This window comes from Phascolarctos cinereus, unplaced genomic scaffold (genome assembly GCF_003287225.1).
Source record: "Phascolarctos cinereus isolate Bilbo 61053 unplaced genomic scaffold, phaCin_HiC Scaffold_7;HRSCAF=346, whole genome shotgun sequence".
In the NCBI taxonomy this organism is placed as follows: Eukaryota; Metazoa; Chordata; class Mammalia; order Diprotodontia; family Phascolarctidae; genus Phascolarctos; species Phascolarctos cinereus.
Genome location: NW_027556180.1, coordinates 10,960,521 through 10,983,559, shown reverse-complemented (window position 1 = coordinate 10,983,559; position 23,039 = coordinate 10,960,521). Strand labels below are relative to the sequence as shown.

Below are 23,039 nucleotides of genomic sequence, written 5' to 3'. Positions count from 1 at the left end.
GTGAGCCTAGCAGAAGCCTAGAGGCTTGTCAGTTCTGAGGGCCAGGCAAGAGCCAGTTCTGAGCAAACTCAATGCATCAGCGTCCATTACATTAATTGTCCAGTTTATGAGCATGCACGTGTGTGTATAATACACTTTAGAGACTTTAATGTGATATACAAATGTCTCCAGGGGGCAGCTGGCGGCACCACAGTGCATAGAACTTTGGGCCTGGAGTTAGAGAGATTCGTCTTCACGAGTTCAAATCCAGCCTCAGATACTTACTAGCTGTGATCCTGGGCAAATCACTTAACTTGTTTGCCTCAGTTTCCTTGTCTGTAAAACAAGCTGGAGAAGGAAAGGACAAATCACTCCAGTATATTTGCCAAGAAAACCCCAAATGGGGTCAAGAAGAGTCAGACACAAGTTAAAAAACGATCAAATATCTCTTCCCCCGTGCTGCAATCTGGGCAATCTGGCCTTTTCTCTGTTCCTCACACACACACAGAACACCTCTTCTCCTGTCTCTGTACCTTTGCACTGGCTGTCCCAGCTGCCTGGAATACCCCCTCTCCTCACCTTCAAAATGCAGCCCAATGTGCCTTCTGCACAAAGATTTTCCTGGTTCCCCCAAATGCCCTCTAAACCTATCTTGTACTTAATTACTTTGTATTTCTAGATTCACATATGTCCTCATTGCTTCCCCCATTAAAGCCTCCTTGAGGGCAGCGATGGCTTCATTCTATGTATGTGTCTTGAAAGCAGCTCAGATAGAGCCTGGTGAGAGACAGGCTCTTCATAAAGGCTTGTCAGTTGAGGTCTGGTATATTTAGTATCATTAAGATACTGGTGCCAACAATAGAGACAGGGAAGCTGGGAGGAAGGGCAGGTTTGAGAGAGAAGATGATTAATCCAGATTGGGATGCACTAAACTTGTACCCCTGGGCCATGGGGGAGGGGGAAGCAGTGGATGGAGAAGATCCCAGCTGGAAGTTAGAGGAGTTTTATGATCTCAGGGGAGCATAAAGGGCTTGCTCTGTAGACCTAGGAGTCACCCAGCCACCATGGAGGAAGGTGTGAGATCGCAGAATGACGCTGCGAGAGAAAAACCAGCCCTGGTCAGGGAGAAAGGTAGGAGGAGAACCAGGGAAGAGGAGCATCCCAGGACCAACCAAGGCTGGCCGGCTGTCTCCCCCTTACCTTCAGTGTTCACCTTCACATCTGGTCCCTGAGGAGAGGGGGCTCAGACTTAGCAGTTTCTCACCAAGTTCATGTTCAAAAGCAACAATGCTGTTAGGTGAGTCCTTGTCTCAGCTACTGCTGGATTGAGTCCCAAAGGTCATTCCTTCCTCCCCAAGGCATTGATGCAAATCTTGGTGTGGACTCCTGGATTCCTGGACCTCGGATGGACCTTGGGTGGACTGAGAAGTCAATCCAAGAAGGGACCTAGGATCTGGTCAGCCAGTGCCTTTTGACTGTCCCCTTGATTCTGAGTACATTGCTACAACCCGTCAGAGGTTAAAATTTACTACTTTGTTTGAAGACTGGAAGAGGCAGCTAGGTGGTGCAGTGGATAGAGAGTACTGGGCCTGAGGTAAGGAAGGCCTGAGCTCAAATCCAGCCTCAGATACTTATTAGCCTGAGCAAGTCACTTCACTCTGTTTGCCTCAGTTTCCTCATCTATAAAATGAGCCAGAAAAGGAAATGGCAACCACTCCGGTATCTTTGCTAAGAAGACCCCAAATAGGGTCACAAAGAGCCAGACGTGACTGGAAGAAATGAATAACAACAACTTGAAAACTGGAACCAGTTATAGACTGTCTCCACGCTCCAAGATCTCTCTAAGAGCTTCCATTTCATGTCATCATGACTTTCTTAGAAATAAGCTCCTCATGGGGTAGCTAGGTGGCGCAGTGCATAGAGCACCGGCCCGAAAGCAGGAGGACCTGAGTTCAAATCCAGCCTTGGACTAAACACTTGACACTAGCTGTGTGACCCTGGGCAAGTCACTTAACCCCAATTGTCTAAAAATAAGAAAATTTTAAAAATAAAAATAAAAAAAGAAATAAGCTTCTCAGCCTGCTCACTCCGCACATCCTACTGTGCTCAGTGGCTAGTCCTCCATTACAAAAGCTGTCTCGGTTGGGTTGGCATCCTGAGTAAACGGGAAGCTATAGCATTGTTCACACTTATACAATGTGTGCAACATTTAGCAGTGTAACTAATGTGGTTAGAGGTCTGCCTCTAAGCTAGCTTGGGGCAGAATCAGAATCTTGTCTGTGGAATAGAATGTGGGCTGGAGCCAGCTTGGACTGGTTGACGAGAGCAGATTGTTAAATGTTCAGTGTCAGCATTTACATCTTGGAAACTGGCGAATGTTACAAATCAGGGTTTGGTTTCTTGTTTTGCTGATTGTCCAGATTTAAGAAAGTGATGGAGAAAATGTTAACAACGGCAGATTAAACTTAAAAATGTATCATGCCTTTCAGAGAGCTGGTTGTTAAACATTTACCAGCCTACCTCTCCTGGGGGGGGGGGGTGAGAGCTGGAGTAAAGAGTGACATAAAGGACTTCTCCCTGGAGGAGTTACATTTCTACAGTGCTTTGAGACCAAAGAGACTTATTTACTGGCCTGATTTGCCAGTCCCAGGAGGCTGCCCATGGGCATGTCTCTGAGCCAGTAAGTTTTGGAAGGAGGGCTAGGAAGGCTACAAGTGGGTCAAAGGGGAAGGCAGGAGCAGAGGGGAATGGCCACAGGGTGCAAGGATCCCCCCCCCTTGTGCCATGACCCCTCCCGATGAGGTCTGCAGATACCCAGTTCTAACTCCCATTCAGACAAAGCTTCCTTGAATACTCCAAAGACTCTCAGCTCTGGCACAGATGGCCAGTGCATGCCCTGGGCTGCAGCAAGACTTCCTGCCAGCTCTCAGGACGACTGAGCAACCGCCCTCACCCAGGCCAGCCTCCTCCTTGGGCTGTTTTGAGTGGTGGTCAAACTTCCTTTGAATGACTTTGGACTTTTCCCACAGAGTGAATGAAGCCTCAAGGGGAGTAGGTAAGGCTCCGACTTGAAGTCTGGACATTGGGAGATAGTTTGGTTTGGGGAATGGGCATTGGGAGCCCTGCCTCTTGGGTATATTTTTGCACTATTCTCTCTGTGTTTCTGTTGAAGTCAGTTGTCCTATTTTCACCGCTATGAGGTGATGTCATGGGATCAGCACTGGCTGGTTGTGGGCAAGAGAATCAGAGGAATATAGAAGCTCAAAGAATAATTAGAATAAATGTTGCACCCAGGGAGTTCGAAAGGAAACTGGTGAGTTACGGAAACCTTGGTTTGCCGGGTTTACTATTCAGACACCAACAACCAGACTGGACTTCTGGGACCTACGATGCACTGAAGGAGATTGCTTCTGAGTGGCTCCATCTCCATGGCACGTAAGCCACTGTCTGCCAGCACCTTAATCCCATGGAAGAGGCAAAGATTGACTCCTCCATGCTACTCTTTACTCCATGACTGCCTAAGGACCTCAGAATCAGGTCTTGACAAGAGAGATGAATAGTGAAGATAGGTAGAAGCATAACCAGACAAAGCCTGGAGTTTCTAGCTGAGATAAATATAAATTACAGTTACACGATGGGGGTGGGGTGTGTAGGGACGGTAAGTGCTGACGTCAGGGATGGCTTCCTGAAGTCTCCTGGGATTTAGAACCAGAAGGAGCCATAGCTATTTTATAATCCAGGCCCCTCCTTTAAGCATAAAGTGAGTCAGGCCCAGAGCAGGGAAGTTCATTGGCAGGAAGTAGCAAGTGTTGTTAATTAATCATTTAGAGCAGGGGTTCTGAACCTTTTGGGAGTCACGGCCCTCTTTGACAGTCTGGGGAACTCTCTGGACCCCTTCTCAGAATTGTGTTGTTAAGTATATGGGATTACAAAGGGAAACAAGGATATTGAAATATTGTTGTCAAAATATTTTTATTGTTGGTTTTTTTTTTTGGCTAGGCAATGGGGTTAAGTGACTTGCTCAGGGTCACACAGTCAAAATATTTTAAAAACTGATCCAGGGACCTCAGGTTAAGAGCCTTCAAAGTGGTGTCTGTCCGAGGGTGGTAGGGGCAAAGACATGGGTTTGGATTGAGAAGACCTGGTTATGGATTCCAGTTCTGCCTCTTTCCAGCTGGGGCAGCCTGGCACAGTGTCTGGGTCATAGCAGGCATTTAATAAAGATTGATTGATTGATTAGGACCTCAGTTTTTTGACCTGTAAAGTGATATGGTTGGACTAAATGGTCTCTAATATCCTTCCAGTTCTCAATGGCTAAACAATACCCATTGGTAGTGCTGGGGTCACTGGCAGGCCTAAGGCACAGCTAGGGGAGAAGGGGAGACAAGCAGGATTCTCACATCTCAAGGGAGGAAACGAGAGGAAGAGAAAGAAAAGAATGGCAAAGAGGGCAAGGAGAGAGGCCAGTGGCAGCTGGCCCTCAGATAGAGAGCTCCCTAAGCCAGGTGCAATTCTGGAGGCTCCCACGAGCAGCAGATTTAGAGACGGGAAGCCACTTTGGGATCACCTGGTCAGAATCTCTACTTCTCTTATTTACTTGTTTATTTATTGTTATTCTCTTCATGTTAACTGGTGTTAATAATAAATATAACATTATTATCACTATTAATAATGTACGTGACACGTTAAAGATTATAAGGCTCCATCTTTAATTTTCACAATAACCCTGGGAGGTATATGACAGGAGTTATCATCCCCATTTACAGATAAGGAAACTGAGGTGCAGAGGCAGGAAGGACCTGACCTCGGAAACCAATCAGTGGATCTGGTCCCATAGACTACCGACCTCACTCTTGCTTCATTGCTATCAGGAAGCTTGCTGTCATGGGGGAGTTAAGCCCTTGACACGTACCCGTTTATTTCTACCCAATATGTGATTGTTATCAGGATTCGCTGTGTTATCATCAGCAAGAAGGCAAAAAAGTCTAGAGGCAGGTTTGAGATGCAATGTGCTGTCTCCATGGTCCTTCCCACACCCAAGAATTCATGGCTGCTGTCAGGCCCCTACTGGAAAATGCTGGCTCAGATCAGAGCACTGGACTTGGGTTCCAATGACCTGGGTTCAAATGCTGCTGTTATTTACTCCCCGTGTGATCCTGGGCAAGTCACTTAACCTCTAGGGAACTGGACTTGGAGTCAGCAGGAACTGGGTTCAGATCCTGCCTGCAACACAGACTGGCTACAAGGCTGGACGAGTCCCTTAACTTCTTTGTGCCTCAGATTCCTCATTCATGGAGCAAGGGATTGGACGACCTGGCTTCTAAAGCTCCTTTCCTCTCTAAATCCCATGAGCCTATGATAACGAGTCTCCTGACTACCTGCAGTCAACAACCACACTTACTAGGCTGTTGTTGGCCCTTTGCTTAGAATCACAGAAATTCAAGGACCACAAATGAATGAATGAATGGACAAAAAGTCTTTTAAGTGCTTACTCTGTGGCAGGCACAGTTCTAAGTGCTAGGAATACAGATAAAACCAAGCAAGGCTGTCCCTGCCCTCAAGGAGCTGACATTCTAACAGGGGAAGACAAAAGATGTTGATGAATTAAGAATTTAAGGGGGAGTGCCCTCATGATGGTATAGCTTGATGGTGGTGGCCCCGTGACTAGACAAGATCAGAGCATACATATGGAGGGGCCTGTGTGTAGGAACACTTGGCCAAGGTGCACAGATAGACAGACCACGAATGGCTTCAGCACCGCAAGGCATCTCCTGGTGATGTTGTTGGACTGCTCTAGGGGGGGCCTGATTCCCCTGGGACAAGGTCTATATTCTCTTCCAGTCTTCATCAGGTCTCATGGTCCAGCTTCCCGGAGGGTTCTTGTGTTTGCTAGCAGCTGTCTCTCCACTAGATGGGTGCTCCACAGAGCATCTTCTTGATACAAGTTTCTGGACTTTTAGCTAGAGTGCTCAGGACCATTTTCTGACAATCTTAGCTCCAATCCAGTGACTGGAAAGTTTCTTTCTTATAAAAACAGATTGTCAGTTCTTCAACCATATCCAGAGCCTATGAGTCACCCTACCCAGGAAAAAAAGCCAGTAGATTTATCTCTAGGTCAGAGTTAAATCTTGGGTTAAATCAGTCCTTTTTCCCAGACAACTGCCTAATTTACAACTGGAAATTCCCAAAATCCTCTTCAGCCTTGTATAGAAATTATTTTGAGCCGGGATGAAAGCTAAGCGAAGGAACTATGGTCATTGTTCTCCACCCACCTGGCCCACATCCCTCCTGCCTTCATTATTTATAAGTAACTGGCAACAAAGCTGGCAGGCTTTGGAGCTGTTCTGCACACAGAGATAAGTAAATATAAGGTAACTTGAGAAAAGAGAGCCTGTTCCAAACCGAGAGTGGGGGCGATCACCATTTAAAACATTGTTTCTGTGGGCGAAAGAGTTCCTGCATCCTTTGTGGCAATGAAGATGGAGAAGAGGAGGCTGGTACTACTGATTAGCAAGCACACTTTTGGAACTTGGCTCATTTGTAATTGTGGACAGCTTGGACTTTGCATGTGATTGGCACTTTATGCCTCCATGTCCGTGATTTCATTCCGTCCTCACCACAGCCCCATGAGGAAGAATTGTGAGGATCAAATGAGATACTGTGTGTAAAGTGCCCTGATTGAGTCAGTATCAATGAATGTTTGCTAAGTGGAAAGAAACAGATTCTACTTGAATTGGCAAGGCTGGCATTCTCATTCCCATTTTGCAGATTAAGAAAGTAAGTCAAAGAAGTGCCAAGTGGGGATTTCTGTACATTGCAGCAATAACAGTCAACCTGCCTCCACCACTGCCCCAGAGGTCTGACCCACAGGGCCCTAATCCTAACCCTAAAACCCTAGCCCTGGTGGTATGAGTCGATGCTGGCTAAGCAGAACTGGCCTGAAGGCTAGTATTAGGGGGTCCAGGCGATTATAAGACACGGGCTTTCTTTTTGGAAGTGGGTCCACTGCCAAATTTGGGGTACTCAGAGCCATAGTTCTCAGTCCAAAAGAACCTCTGGGAGTTTGTGGATTTTTAAATGTCTTAAACCACTGGGGGTTAAGGAAGAGTTGTGCACAGAGTTGACTTCCCGCCAAGGGCATAGCTCTTGGTAAGAGGTCTGTGTTAAGTGGATTGAGGAAAATCCTGAAATGGTCTAGTGCCAGAGCCATGAGTGAGGGTCAAGAATGCAGAAAATATTTTACCTTGCCTTCTGTGGCTAACTTGCCCAGTGATTTGGGGAAGGTGGCTTCTCTTTTCTGAAACTCAGTTTCCCTATCTGTAACAGAAACCTCACTTGCTCTGTCTTGACCAGGTAGAGCTGTGGTGATCTCGACTCACGTAGCATTATTAACAAGGAATGAGGAAATGAGGTCATTGGGCAAAGCCATAGTGGTCTCTCTCATGCCCCACAACTTTGCCATCACCCTCTCCTGTTTCCAGGGTGAGATTAATATATCTAGACTTCCACTGCCAAGAAACGATGGGCATTCTGCAGCCATGACCACTCCCAATTGGTTGAAAAAAAAAACTGCCAACCTGCATCCTTCGTGGCAATGAAGATGGAGAAGAGGAGGCTGGTACGATGTATGATCCAGTGGGACCTGGGCTCAGAGAGATGTGGGTTCAGACAGATTGAGAAAATAAAGGTGATGGAAAAACAAAAGATATGAATGCAAATTTCAACTTCAAAAATGAGACAGCATTTTCTTCAGCAACACACCAGTGAGGTAGGCACTGCTGGGATTGTCGTCCCATTTTAAAGGTAGGGAAACGACTGAGTAAGCTTCTCAGACTTGCTCAGGGTCACAGGGCTAGTGAGTGACTGCCACCCAGGGCACGGGAGCCCAAGCCAAGCCTCTCCTGATTGCTAGGGCAGGTGATCTCTGTCTGGGTCTGGCTCTGCTAGCTGCTGTATCTGTAATTTTCTCATCTCCGGCACAGACCACGTTTCACATGTCTCTCTCACCCATAACATCCAGCATAGTGTGAAGCACAGAGTGCCCAGGAGATACTTACTTGGCTTATTGACGGGGCAGCTGGATAGTGGGAAAGGGGTGGGACCCGAGTCAAGACACCTGGCTTTGGTCTGCTCCAGTCTCTTACCAGCTATGTGACCAGAGCACGGGCAAATCACGTCTCTGACTTATGGGAGTAACAATACTCACACAGCCTACCTCACCGGATTGGTGTGACAAAGTGCTTTCGAGGATGGGCCTCTGCCACCTTCTGCTAATCCTCAGGCAGCTCTACACCCCCACCCCACCCCACCCCCGCCTGGGGTACCCTCCCTCCTTGCCTCTCCCTCCTAGAATGCTGGGATCCTTCAGGGCTCAGCAGAGCCTTTCTCCATCCCCCCCTTATTAGTGTGCCCCTTCTCAATTACTTTGGGTTTATTCTGTATTTACTTATGTACTGTTGATTTCTTGTCTCCCCTATCCAACCACTGCTAAGTAAAACGTCAGTTAGTTGAGGACAGGGACTCCTATTTTGTCTTTGTGAATGCTGTTCCGCACGCCTGGAAAGCACTCCCTCCTCTGCCCCAGAGAACCCTTCCCTTCCTTCCAGACCCAGCTCAAGCATGACCTTCTACAGGAAACCTTGGATGACCCCAGTCCCCTCCCAAACCCCCGTCTCCAAATTTATATCGTGTCTGCCTCTACAGGTGCATGTTGTTTGTCCCCATGGAATGGAATCCTCTTGAGGGCAGGGATTGTTTCATTCTTTGTATTCTTACTCCATAGCCTAATACATAATAGATACTTCACAAAGGTTTGTAAATGGATTCATTTGTGTCCCGAGTGTCTTACTAAGAGGCCCCACATAGTAATAACAGAGAGCCAGACTCAGAGTCAGGAAGCCCTGGGTTACCTCTGACACCTCCTGGATGTGTGACCCTGAAAAAGTCACTAAACTCTGTGTTCCAGGTAGGTCACTAAGATAATTAGTTACCAACCTCCATTGCGAAAGGGAGTTTCCTCAATGAGCCGTGGGTCTGGTCCCACCCCAGTCCTCACTGCCTAACATAGCGTTTGACCACAAAGCACTCGCCTAATGCTTGTTTGAGTGAACTAAACTGAATGTGGGCCCTTGTGTCCTAGAACTGCCCTTAGCTGGCTATTTCTCCCAACAAGCCTCAAAGGGAAGCTGGGTCACTATGTAGTAATACTTAATAAGGAGGCAGCTCTGTTTTGACAGACTTCTTCCAGACATAGCAAAGTGTCCCTGGTCCCTCCGTACAAGACCTGAGTCTGTGCAGCAAAGGTCAGCTTTGATCACCCAGAGCTGCTGTTTGTGCCTGAAAAAGGAACTGTCCTCCAGCATGCTCTGTGCCCCGTGGACGCTGCCTGGCCTTCAGATATGCAGCCTCTCAAGCTTATTTATCTCTCACTCATCTTGGTTTATATAAAATACATCTGGCTTTAAGCCTTTGATCCTTCCTTCAGCAAACTGACTGAGCTTTGGAGGAAAAAAATAAACAGTGATGCTCTGACTCAGGCAGACAACTGATTATGGGGGAGAGAAAAGAGACCTAATGAAGGCTGGGGTCAAATCCCCTGCTGTGACCCCCTCGAGGGAGCCCCGGAGGGTGCAGGGATGGCTGCCTGGATTTCCCCAATGGGAAGACAATTTATCTCTTTGGGAACTGAGACTGAATGCCAGGGAGAGAAGCACTGGGGCAGAAAGAAACACCAGCAGACCCCTAAATCAGCACTGGGAACAGGAAGGGGTGACATCTAACAGCCTTGTGACCCATTATGCAGCCCCAGCTCACAGCTCCAGGGCAGAGAGGAATGATAGGTCATGAACAAGAAAGATCCTAGCTGTGTAAGGGGCGAGGACAAAGTTCTGAAAACTTAGCTGTGTGATTGTGAGCCCAAGAATGGAGGGGCGTCTCAGTTCTAACCTTCAGTCCTGCGCATGAGCCTGCTGTGGAATAAGAAGGGCAGAACACCAAGACCGAGGAGGAGCTCAGTCTCTGTGAATCTGCAGAACTTCCCAGCAGACTGATTCTAGCAGCCCCCTGTGGAAGCCCAACTATAGACAAGTCAATAGACCCAAACCCAGGTCAGGACACTGTAGAGCTCAGACCAGGAGGGTGGTGAAAAAACATCCCCTCAGATCACACCACCTTGGAAGCATCAAAAACTTGCCAACTGAGCTGTGAAATCGTAGACATACATAAAGAAGACAGAAACTCGGGCCTGACACCCACTCCCACCCCCAGAAGCGAGCACTAACATAAAGGCTAAAGTCAAGAAGTTGGCTGGAAGAATGAGAAAATAAGAAAAGAACCCAATCATAAAGAGCTACTGTGGTGACAGGGAAGCTCAAGACAGACACAGAAGAAGACAATGACTTGAAAACATCTAAAAGTAAAACTTCAGAGAAAAAGGCAGATTGGATGCAAGCCCAATAAGAATCCTTAGAAGTGTTGAAGAAAGAGATAAAAAGGAGCAAAAAAAGAAAAAGATTTTTAAAACCAACTAAGAGAAGTAGAGGAAAAAAACAGGAAAAGAAACAAGAACAATACAAGAAAGTTATGAAGAGAAAATACACAACTTTTTAAAAGAGGTACTGAACATTACTGAAGAAATAACTTCTTAAAAATTAGAATTAGCCAAACAGAAACTAGTGACTATATGAGATATCAAGAAATAATAAAACAAGTCAAAACACTGAAAACTAGAAGACAATGTGAAATGTTTGTGAAAATACCTGATCTGGGAAACTAGATGGAAGAAAGATAATTTAAGTATCATTGGACTACTTGAGATCCATGAACAACAAAAAAAAAAAGTGTGTAGGCATCATATGTCTAAAATTATAAAGGAGATTCTTAGAAGAAGAGCACAAAATAGAAATTGGAAGAATCCATTGGTTACCCCCTAAAAGAAACATCAAGATGAAAACCCCCCAGGAATATTATAGCCAAAATCCAGAACTCCCAGGTAAAGGAGAAAATGCTACAAGTAATAAGAAAGAATTCAAGTACTGTGGAACCGCAATGAGGATCACACAAGATTTAGCAGCCACTATGATAAAGGAATGGAAGACTTAGCATATGATATTTGGGAAGGCAAAAAGTCTAGAACAGGTGTGGGGAACCTGTGGCCTGGAGGCCACATGTGGCCCCTTAATAAAGGATTTGTTCTGTGAAGTTTGGATTCAGTTAAAAGGCCATACTTGAGGACCTAGAGGATCACAGGTGGCCTCGAGGTCACAGGTTCCCTGCCCCTGGTCTAGGATCACAGCCAAGAATAACCTATCCAGAAAAACTGAGTATATCCTATAGGGGAAAAGTAGATATTTAATGAAACGGAAAACTGAAAAGATGAATCCTTGCATTAGTATTGTTGTATCAAAATGCTAGAGCTGAATAGAAAATTTCACATTCAAACACAGGAAACAGTAGAACAGGTGAGGTATGCAATATACAGAAGCAAATGAACACAGTAAACTAGTGTTTGACAAACCCATAGATCTCCGATATTGAGCCAAGAATTCACTATTTAACAAAAACCGTTGGGAAAATCGGACAGTAGTCTGGCAGAAACTAGGCATTGACCAACATCTCATACCATACACTAAGATAAGCTGATAATGGGTACATGATTCAGCTACAAATGGTGATATCATAAGCAAATTAGTGAAGTATGGAAGAAGTTACCTGACAGACATATGGATAAGGGAAGAGTCCATGACCAAACCAGAGACAGAGAAGCCTACTGGAGGTAAAAGAGTTAATGTTGATAATATGAAATTAAAACAATTTTCCGAAACAAAACAAATATGGCTAAAATTAGAAGAAAAGCAGGAAATGGGGGAAATCTTTGCGGCAAGTTTTTCTGATAACAATATCATTTCTTAAATATATAGGGAACTGAGTCAATTTACAAGAATAAGAGTCATCCTCTAATTGATAAATAGTTAAAGGACTTGAAAAATTTTCAGAAGAAGAAATCAAAGCTATTAATAGCCACATGAAAAATGCTCTAAATAACTAATAGTTAGAGAAATGCAAATTAAAGCAACTCTGAGGTCCTACCTCACAACTATCAGATTGGCTAAGATGACAAAAAATGAAAATGACAGATCCTGGAGGGGTTGTGGAAAACAGATACACTAATGGATTGTTGGCAGAGTAGTGAAGTAGCCCAGCTGTTCTGGAAAGCAATCTGGAACTATGCCCAAAAGACTATTTAACTGTGCATACCTTTGACCCAACAACTAACAATTATATAGTGCCTACTATGTGCCAGGCTTTACAAAGGGCTTTACGATTATTATCTCATTTGATCCTCACGATGACCCTTGGAGGCAGGTGCTATTATTATCCCCATTTTACAGATGAGCAATCTGAAGCAAAAAAAAGATTAAGTGACTTGCCCAGGCTCACACAGCTAGGAAGTGTTTGAGGCTATATTTGAACACAGATCTTCCTGACTCCAAGCCCAATTTTCTATCCACTGCATCACCTAGCTACTAGAGCTGTGCCCCAAAGAGATCAAAGAAAGAGGAAAAGAACCCATATGTAAAAAAACATATTGATAGCAGCTCTTTTTTGTGGTGACAAAGAATTGGAAACTGAAGGGATGTTCATTAAGTATGGAATGACTGAACATGTTACATTATGGGAATGGGATGGAATATTATTGTGCTTTAAAAAATGATGGGATGATTTCAGAAAAACCTGGGAAGTCTTGTACGGACTGATATGAAGTGAAGTGAATAGAACTAAAGCTATGTCAACTAAGACTTAGGAAATCTGATCAACACAATGACTCACCATGACTCCAAAAGATTTGTGATGAAACATGCTATCTAGCTCCAGATCGAGAGTTGGGAGACTCAGAGGAAAGACTGAAAAGTATTTTTTCTATTTCTTTGTTTTTCTTGCCTTTTGGGGGGAGAGTTGAGGGACACGTAGCTAAGGAGGAATTTGTCTTGTGCTACTATCCATGTTTACAAATGCTGTTTTTCTTGCCTTCTCATTGTGTTGGGAAGGGAGAGAAATTGGGACTGGGAAAAAATTTAAAAACTCTCTGTACTTTAAAAAATAAGTGTCCTGCACTGAAATGTTTTTACATCATTCTTGTCAAAGACCTACCCAATTTCTAACTCACCCCAGCTCCTGCTCTCTGAATCAGCCCAGGAAGGACTCCTTCCTGAAAGGGACCATTAGAGCAATGATTTGACCAAGAAGGAAGAAGTCGTGAGTTACTTCAGTTAATAGTGGTTTCTTCGGAGTTTACCTTTGTCCACTGGAAAGGAGAGATTCAATGGTTTAAGGAAAATGGTTCTCTAAAGTGCACCCAAAAGTTAAGTGATCATCATTCTGTTTGAGGGAAAAAATATTAATTGAACTTTACCTGAGCTTTGTAATCATGTTATAATTCATTGTGGTCTGGTGAGTCTTTAAATTATGACTCCAAAATAGCTTGTGTGACTTTGACAAGAAGTTTTCAGAGATATTGGAGAGCTCTGCCCAACTTTGGAACTCTTTCTCTGTATTTCTGCGTCTCTGTCTGGGTCTATATCTGTCTGTCTCTGTCTTTGTCTGTCTTTCTCCAAATGTAACGTTTCCTCTGAGGCAACTGTCCCTACTTCCACTTGCTTTGATGAGTTGGATGTCCCGAGTGTGGCTACTAGACCCATCTAGGGTTGGCCCTGAGGATTTAAAGGTTGTCTTTCTAATGCCATATAGCTCACAAACCTCATGAATGTGTGTCCCACTATGATTATGGTTTGGTTATCAGTATGTCTGTCAGTCCTAATCAGCTTTTAGAAATGGATATTTGTTAAGATGGTACAGTAAGAAGGGTTGTTGAAAAACACATTTCACCACCACTACTTCCCCCACCCCCCGCACACACACACAGAGTTTCTGTGACACACTATCCCACCAGAACATCCAGAATCCAGGGTAAAATGGAATTGACTCAGAGTGAACATGTGGCAGAAAGGTAACTCAGCTCCTGGTTGCTGGGAGGCCTTGTCTTTGCTTTGTGGGATGCTCCAGGGATTCCTCTTTAGGCTTGGAGTAGATGTTCTGCTGGGGTCCTTGTGAAGTCATGAATCCGTGTCCGGTCTGTCTTAGGCTCCCGCTGCAGACACTACTGCTAGCTGCTTGCTGATGCTTATGGGAAGTCCTCCGAGCTTTACCGTGTCTTCTTCTGGCCAAGGCAAGGTGAAAGGAGGGCACGGCCAAAGCTCAGGTGCTCTTCCTCCACCATCCGCACAAGGGATTCTCTCTGTCTTCTCCACCACCAGGCACTTGTTTGACTCTGTATTTTTCATGGTCTTGAACTGGCTTCCCATTTTATTAGATGATCCCTAGAACCTGACTAAATTTTCTTAGCTAATCTGACACCCTCTTTCTATGCAAAGTAACTTCTGACTCATCCAATCTTCATCAAAGAGATATAAATTGAACAAGGACTTTTCATACTTAGCTGGAAATGCTTTTAATTGAGGTAATTGGAATGAGACAAGGTCCCAACTGATGAAGGTACCAGAGAGTAGTATTTTATTGCTTCCTTTACTTGAGGTGGGGATAATTTGATTGATCTATTCAACAAATCCTATCATTACCCAGAAATATTTAGAATTATTTTTACATAGACTAATAAAAGCTGTATCTGGCAGGCTTGTGCCTACAAGAGGATATGCATATCATCAGGGCCCTGACTCATTTATCCATAGACACAGTATCATGTACAATATTTAGGTGTATTTAAAGTTATCCTGGACACCTTGTTTCCTTGGGGAAATGTCTACCAAATTATATGCTCCCCAATAAACTTAGAGACTACTTCTTCCTGCTATGTTGCCATCATCTGTATCCACACGGTCTTCTTTGTGCAGGTTTTAATGTTTGAGACTCCAGTACTTAAGACTCCCTGTGTGTGTATCTGCCCACCACCCTTTGGGTCATCTGCAATTTTGAGTCTTCAAGAGATCATGGTGTTCCATGACCTTCAGCTATAGACCATCACTGGGAGAATACAAATGTAACAAGGGTGGTCTTTGGCGACAGAGAACAGCTTGGGATCAGTGAGAACCTTGCACAGTTCCCCAAAATGTACCTTGACCTGTTTAGCTGCCTCTTCAGTGCTCAGCCCTGATCACTGTCCAACTTCAATGTCTGTCCAAAAGTGGATTGATCCAATGAGCAACTGAAAGCTCTGCTTCAAAAATTATTCTCAAAAACAGAGAAAGAAGACACTCAACCAATCTTATCAGAAAAAAAAATGTGATCATTGTGTCCAAACCAGGGAGGGACAGAGAAAAAAAAAGCAACAACAAAAAACCATAAACCAATTTCACTAGTGAATACTAATACAAAGCAAAACAAAACAAAAAACAACTTACCAAAGAAAACACAGCAACGTGTTTTCAAAAGAATTCACTATGAGCAACTTGGACTTGTAGCAGGGATGCAATATTCAACCCAATATTCAGAAGGCAATTAAAATAATCACATAAACATCAAAATCAATTAAACTTACATAATTATATGACTAGATGCAGAAAAAAGCCTTGGACAAAATACAAGACTCATTGGTGTTTAAAACTCTAGGCATAGAAGGGCCTTTATTTAATGTAAGAAAAAGTATCTAAAGCCAAGAGCTCGTATCATTTGCACAGGAAACACTGAAAGTCTTCCCAGGACAAATGAAGATAAAGAAAGGATTAGTTCTAGACTAAAGACTAGTTCTAAAAATGATCGTTATAGCAATAAGACAAGAGAGATACATTAAAGGTATAAAGATTAGGAAAGAGGAAATAAAATGATCTGTACATGCAGGCAACTTGACAGTTTACCAAGAAAACCTAGAGAACTAGTGAAGAAGCTAATTAAGGTTATTAATAGATTCAAGTAAGCAGGAGGATACAAAATAAGCACCCGCAAAACCCCAATATTTGATACAGTACTAACAAAAAAGGAGGAAATGATTGTAAAAGAAGTTTCATCAAACATAAATCTAAACTACATAAAATATCTGGGTGTTAACTTATCCAGAAATACTAAAATTGTATATAAGTCCAAATGCACAACCCGCTTTAGAGAAATCAAGATGAATAATTGCTTGTAGCTGGGCCATGCCAGTATAAAAAATGAGGCTATTGCCTAATAATACAGATTGAGTGCCATGTCAATCAGGATACCAAGAGGACACTTTATCAAGTTAGACAAAACGGTAACAAAATTCACAAGTGGTAGCAAGAATAGTGGAGTGAGGATCTGGCTGCTTCCAGCCCTGGCTCTTCATATGATCTAGAAGGATGATCTCAGGCAAGCTCTTAACCATCGGGACCCCAGCTGGAACCCACCCCAAAGGGCTGGATCTGGTGTTAGAGGCCCCTAGGTTCAAATCTTGCTTCTGACACTATTAAGTATGTTCCCTTGGGCAAGTCCCAAGCCTCAGTTTCCTTCTCTGTAAAATGAAGAGAACCTCTGAGGTCTGCTCTAGCTCTATGATTCAAGGATTGAATAGTCTGGAAGGTTCCATCTGCCATTAGCCGTCAAGTATTCCAAGATTTATACTTAGAGGATTTAAAGGTCAGAAGAACCTGAGAGATCATCAAGCCCAACTTCGTCATTTTACAGAAGAAGAAACTGAGGTCCACACAGGTTAGGTGACTTACTCAAGGCAGGACTAGAACCCAGGTCTCTGACTCCAAATCCAATGATCTTTCTTCCTCACCATGATGTCTTCTCAAGGCCTTCAGGGACAGAGGTCTTGGTTCTCTTGAATTCTTAAGGTGCTATTAAAGCTAAAGACTTGCCTATTCTTTTCAGAAAAGGGCTGTATTAATCTAAATACACCTGATGGGCCTAACAACTCCCAGCGCTAGAAGTCTGTTAGCTGTGTTACATGTGACACACTTGAATTATGGGGTCACCATTTGGTTACTGGAAAAGCAAACTTTAGGGCATAGATCAAGTGGTTTTCTTTGAGAGCCAGTAAGATGCTCAGAGCAGCAGCAACACCCAAGCAGGAAGCCTCCTTCTCTCTCAGGTGAGCCTGAGGGAAAGCCTAGTGAGGAAGTCAAGGGCTCAAACACCTCAAACACACTGAGCTGGGTAACCTCCCAGAGAGTCAGTATTCAGAGAGATCCTGGCTGAGAGGTTAGTGACTATAGGCTTCACAGGTTGGGGGAACCGAGGCAAGAAACTGAAAAAATAACCCAGATAGCTTTCTAGAAAACAAATCCTCAGACCCTTCCGTCAATTCCTACAAGAGATGTTTTAGGCCCATTCTCCCCCTTTTACAGGTGAAAAGACTAAGGTCCAGAAGGCAGGAAATTGCCTCCTTATGGTCTTATAGCCAGTTAGTGAGAGATTCAGGACTTGAAACCATGTCTTCTGGCTTTGACTGCAGAGTTCTTTTCCAGATCAAGTCCTGCCTTCTCCATCTTCTCATCATCTAGAGCCCTTCTTGTCTGGTCAGCAACTTTGGCCTTCCTTTGTTTTGTCTCCCCAGTTAGATTTCACGCTTCTTCACAACAACCCTGCAAAGTATAGATGCTATGATTATTCCCATTTTATAGATGAGGAAACTAAGGCAGAAACTTGTCCAGGGTCACACAGCTAGTGAGTGTCTGAGGCCACATTTGAATTCGAGTCTTCCTGATTTCTAGCCCAGCGCTCTATTCACTGCCACAATCCTCAAGAGTTTCATAAACACCTCTTTCTTCTTGTTCTACATGGAAATGCATCTTTTATCTTGTGTTTGTTAAGTTCAGAGGTTTGTTTGTTTTTTTAAGAAATTGACCATGTCTTACTAGATAGGAAACAGGGGCAGCGAGGTGGCGCAGTGCATAGAGCACTGGCCCTGGATTCAGGAGAACCTGAGTTCAAATCCAGCCTCAGACCAAACACTTGACCCTTAGTAGCTGTGTGACCCTGGCCAAGTCACTTAACCCCAATTGCCTAAAAAATAAAAAAAGAAAAAAGAAAGATATCTAGATAGGAAACAGATGGTTACTGATGTGGAAGGTATTTCAGAATCTGTTATCATGAGAGTAATTGTAGGATCCTGGGTCTCTGGGGCATGGTGAAATGGAAATGCTAGATTTGATATCAGAAGACTTTGGTTCTAACCTCTGCCATGTATTAGCCGTGTGACTTTGGGCAAAGCATCTAGGGAGTGTTCATAGATTTGGCCAGATGGAGCCATGAACTGGATCACTGTTGCTATAGTAACCTATTCTCAGTATTGATAGTGATGGAACCATCAGACCTGGCCGCTGCGGTCATAAACCTTAGAATGCAATTATAATGAGATATCTGTAAGGATTTGTATAAGGTAGAAAAGTACCTTCCCTCTGAGAGGATTATTCCTTTATGCTGTATATACATATGCTGTATGTACTGTTAGTGACCTCCAAATTTGAATGTGAGCTGCTCAAGGGCAGGGTTCATGATTTTGCCTCTGTTTGTATCTTCAGCATTTAGCATAGTGCCTGGCATACAGTAAGTGCATACTAAGTGCTCATTGATGGACTACTTGAAAAGCTTCTCTGCTGAACTGTTGCAGGAGGAGAAGGGTAGACTTCTCCCTCCCTCCTCCCTGGCTCCCATCTTTGGAATGTGGGCATTGTCCTGCTTTTTTTGGGGGGTGGCTTTTTTTCAATCACACTCTCTTCCCACTGAGCTTGGCAATCTCTAATCACTACCCTCAATTCAACCCTTTGCAGGGGTTTCTCTTTGCAAGGTGTGGATTACGACAATGGGCACAACAATAGAACTCTACGGGGCGGCTTTCTCAGTCTCTCCTTCCAGACAGCAGCTATTATTGGCTCACCTGTCCCTGAAGAACTGCTCTGGACTCACCTTTTTTTCCCACTTGGGAAAATCTATAACAATGTAAAAGTGGGTAAAATGCTGTCTTACTGAGCTCTAGAACCCCTGCCCCAAGGCCAATAGATAAGGTCCATTTTCTCTGTCCCTTTCTCTCCCTACATACCCGGCCATAATTTTTCTGGCTTCCTGTTGACTTTAGTGAAACATACAATGCAGAAGTTGTTGTGATTGGTCCAAATTTTATCTGAAACTGGCATTGCATAGGCACTAATCCGAAATGTAAACCAACTATAAAGAACAAATGAGCTTCGGACTTCAATCTTACAGAACAGAGAGAGGGAGGGAAAGAGGAGCATGGAAAATCACTGTGTCAAGTCTCTCAAACAGGCAGCTCAGCCAGGATCAATCAGTCCGCTTCTCGGGGTGGAGGTGGACAGAAAGATACCCAGAAATGACTGACGTATAAAAACCAAAGCCATCTTCAAAACCTATTTTTAAGTAAAGAAAAAAGTCCTATCTGCACAAAAATATTCCTGGTAGAACTAGTTGTAACGGCAAAAAACTGGATATGTACTGAGAAGGTACAGCAAGAACCAAGTTACAAAGACACCCAGGTGCACCCTGACCCTGTGTGCCCACTCAGTCCCTCAGGAGAATAGTCAAACTTAGAACACAAAGGTAGTGAGGCTCACATGCAATATATTCCTGGCCCTGAGAATCTGCATATTAATCAATCCCTAAACCTTTATTAAGCACCTACTATGCGCTGAGCGCCTTCTAGTCCCAACTGAGGTCATGTCAGGGCATTTGCACAGCTGATGGACGAGTCTCTGCCTTGCTAGGTGCAGCTTCTCAATTGATGGGTCAAACCACTGTTAGACTGGATCAGACAGGTCACTCCGGATGCTGCAGCTGCTCCCCAGACTCTGCTGTTCCTGCTCCAGTTCTCCCCCTCCCTCTCCAGGCTTCTTCCCCCTCCCCCCTCCCCCATATGCTACAGTCCAGCGACTCAGCAGACATGCCATTTTCCAATTCTGGGCATTTTCTCTGTCTGCCCTCCATTCCTGGAATCCCCTCCCTCCTCATCTCTACCTCCTGGTTTCCTTCAAGTCCTAGTTAAAATGTCACCTTCTCCAGGAAGCCTGTCTCCACCCTGCTTAATTCTGTTGCCCTTCCTCTGTTGATTAGCACCAATTTACCCCATACGTGTTTTGTTTGTATTGAGATAATATTGGTAAGGTCTCAGGGGTGTCCAAGGCTCCTCATCACAGGCACTTACATGCCCCTAGTCTTCCTTCATCCTTTGTGTCATCTCCAGGGCTAGCATGGTTTAGCAGAACGCTGGCCTCCTAGGCACAAAGACTCAGGTTCAAATCCCACCTCCACACTTACAAGCTGTGTGACCCAGGGCCTCCCCCACAAAACAAGAGCTTTTCATCGACTGGCTGATCTCAGCTTCCTTCCAGCTCTGTCTAGACATTGCAGAGAGATTCTGTTTGGGGGAAGGGCTGGACCAGATGGCTTCTGCGGTCTCTGCCCACTCAGATTCTGGGACTGGCTTAGAATCCTATTTCTAGATAAAGAAGAGACCTCGGAGCCCACCTAGTACAACACCCTCATTTTACAGGAAAGGGCTCCAAGAGGGGAAAGTGGGCTGTGAAGGCCAGCCCCTACCCAGGCGCCGCTTCCCTCCCCACGGAGAACACTCGAGCCATTCTCCCTTAATCAATCACTCTAACTAGCTGGTTCCTCCTTAAGAGAGAGAAGAAAGGGGAGCCTGGTTTCTAACCGACTTCTTTGACTCCGCCTCCTAGTCATTTCATTTTCCTTAGAAGGCTCTTTCTCTCCCTGACACTGTCTGTCTATCTGTCTGTCTGTCTGCCTGTCTTTCTGACTTTCTCCCTCAAAGAAAGTCTGTGTACAAGCCAGAAGGACGTGGGATGGTTAAGAGACGCTAAGAGAGAGACACTGAGTCCCACAGGAGCCCAGGGAAACCCAGTCACCTAGCAAACTTCCCGCTGAACCTCCGCGGAGGGGGCAGAGAACTCTGAATCGACAGAGAAGACGTGTGTATGTGTTTGTGAGTGTGTGAACGGAAGGAGATGAGGAGGAGCCCCTGAAACCAAGGTTTATCTTTCATCTTTGCACAGGGGAAAAAAATGCAACTTGAGAGGTGAGCCGTGGGGTTGCTTTGTTAGAGGGTGGGGAAACGGGGTGGTCAGAACTTGTGCTGTGAAAACGTGAAAGCTCCTCCCCCGTGTGAGTGAGGGGTCCTGGGGACTCACCTGGTCCTTAGTCCCGGGACCAGGGCTGCACCTGCGTCCTGGTAACCCCAGAAACCAGACAAGAGAGCAAACACTCGGAGTCGGGCAGCTGGGCAGTCTGCTGTCTCCAGCGGAAGCCCAGGCACCGAGCGACTTCAGCCCCAAGTCATCGCATGGGTTACCCATCCATCCATGAAGACCTCGAGCCAGAACGCCAGCTCTCCGTCGACCTGGGCAGCTGCAGACTGGCCTTGGGAGCCGAGGCAATGCGCTGATTTCTTGATTTCTGTTCTTTGAACTCAGTGGATGGGCTGGGCGCTAGGCTCTGTCTGGAGTCAAGGGGGATCTGTCTTCATTCCCAAAGCTCTCCTTTTTGAAGGGGTTCACCTCTCTGCCCCCAGACATCTCCTCAGGGACTTCTCACTTCCCCTGTCGAGCTTGGACTCCCCTTTGGTGCTTCTAGGTTAGTCGGTCCTGGCACTTACCAAGGGAGCCCAGAGCGAGGGAGCCGGGGATGAATCATAGAGGGTGGGGTGAGAGGGGGCCGTCCTCGGCTCGTCCTGTGCACTAACCTGGCAGAAAACAGCCTCAGTCTCCACCTTTCCAGGCAGGATGCCTCTTTCCCGCCTCCCCCCAGGCGCGCAGCTAGCCTCCTGGCGTCAGGCAGCTTTCTCTTCCTAACAGATGGAGGTTCTGCGGCGCTCCTCGGTGTTTGCTGCGGAGGTGATGGAAGTGTTTGACCGCTCCCCGACCGATAAAGAGCTGGTGTCCCAGGCCAAAGCCCTGTGCCGGGAATACATCCACTCCCGGCTCATCCGGGCCGGGCTGGTTTGGAGCAAGCCCGAGTACAAGGCGCCGACGCCCGGTGGGAAGCTGGCCGAGATTTCCAGCATCCTCCTCCGGCTGGGTGAGTGGGGCAGCAGCTGGGGCAGGCTGCAGCGTCTGCCTGATGCTGATATGACTCAATTGTAACCTGAGAAATGGGCCCATTTCCCTTACCTTCAAACAGCTCTGACTAACGGCCACCCCAGTGGGCTTGGAGTCTGGGGCATGGGTTCAAGTCTGATATCTGCTACTTCACAGCAGAGGCAGGTCACTTAAAACATTTGTTTCTCTCCTTTCCCTCCCCCCCCCATCTCCTCTTCTGTAAAATAGGGATAAGACATCTCCCAGGTAACCAGGAATATACTTTGTAGATCAAAAGGTGCTGCTTACATGTGAACAATGTGGAAAGGATGCTAAATTTAGAGTCAGAGGGCCTGGGTTCAAATCCTGACTCTGCTACTAATGAGGTTCAGAGAGGAAAGGAACCATAAAGACCATTTTTTTCAGGGAAGAAACTGAGGGCCAGAGAAGGGAAGTGACATGTCCATGGTTAGGATGAGAAGGTCGGTGAGCTTGGTGGTGGTGGTGGGGACGTCCTGGATGAGGAGGGCTCCTTAGGAGATCTCCAGTTCCCCTGGGACAGTCCCATCCCAATCTCTGATGGGGCCGGCCTGAGGAGACAGGGGAGGACCTGGGCCGCAGAAGTGCAGGGACTGGCTCCATTACCAGGCTTTGACCCTGCCAGCAGAGCTGCTTCTGAACAGAACTGGCAAGGCTTCTGGGAGGGCATTCAGGGACCACATTGATCATTCATTAGCACAGTGCCTGGCACATAGTAGGTTCTTAATATATATTGCTTGACCAACAAGCATTTATTAAGCACTTACTATGTGCCAAACACTGTGCTAGGCCTACAGATACAAAGAATCTGTACTTGGCCTTCAGGGAGTTTAGGTTCTAATAAAGTAAACATATATTAACAAAGAACCTACTATGTGCTGGCCTCAGAATCTGGAAGAACTGGGTTCAAATCCTGCCTCTAAAGCAAACTGGCTGTGTGAACTTGATGGAGGCTCTCAGCCTTCCTGTGGAATCCCAGAGAAGGGGCCAACCTGAATT

The 23,039-nt window shown here is 45.4% G+C and overlaps 1 protein-coding gene and 1 long non-coding RNA gene across 2 annotated transcripts in view; one reads left to right on the top strand and one right to left on the bottom strand.

Moving 5' to 3' along the window:
* Window positions 1-15,603: 15,603 nt before the first annotated feature.
* On the bottom strand, window positions 15,604-21,800 carry LOC110210170 (uncharacterized). The gene is made up of 2 exons (XR_002325043.2): window positions 21,117-21,800; window positions 15,604-17,537 (listed from the first exon to the last, which is right to left on the bottom strand). It is a non-coding gene; the product is annotated as an uncharacterized LOC110210170 (long non-coding RNA).
* Window positions 20,598-23,039, top strand: part of BOK (BCL2 family apoptosis regulator BOK) — a 32,118-nt gene continuing 29,676 nt past the window's right edge. The window contains exons 1-2 of the mRNA XM_020989012.2: window positions 20,598-21,004; window positions 21,780-22,002. Of these exons, the coding sequence (XP_020844671.1) occupies window positions 21,780-22,002 (223 nt within the window). The 5' untranslated portion in view covers window positions 20,598-21,004. The remainder of the gene's footprint in view (window positions 21,005-21,779; window positions 22,003-23,039) is intronic.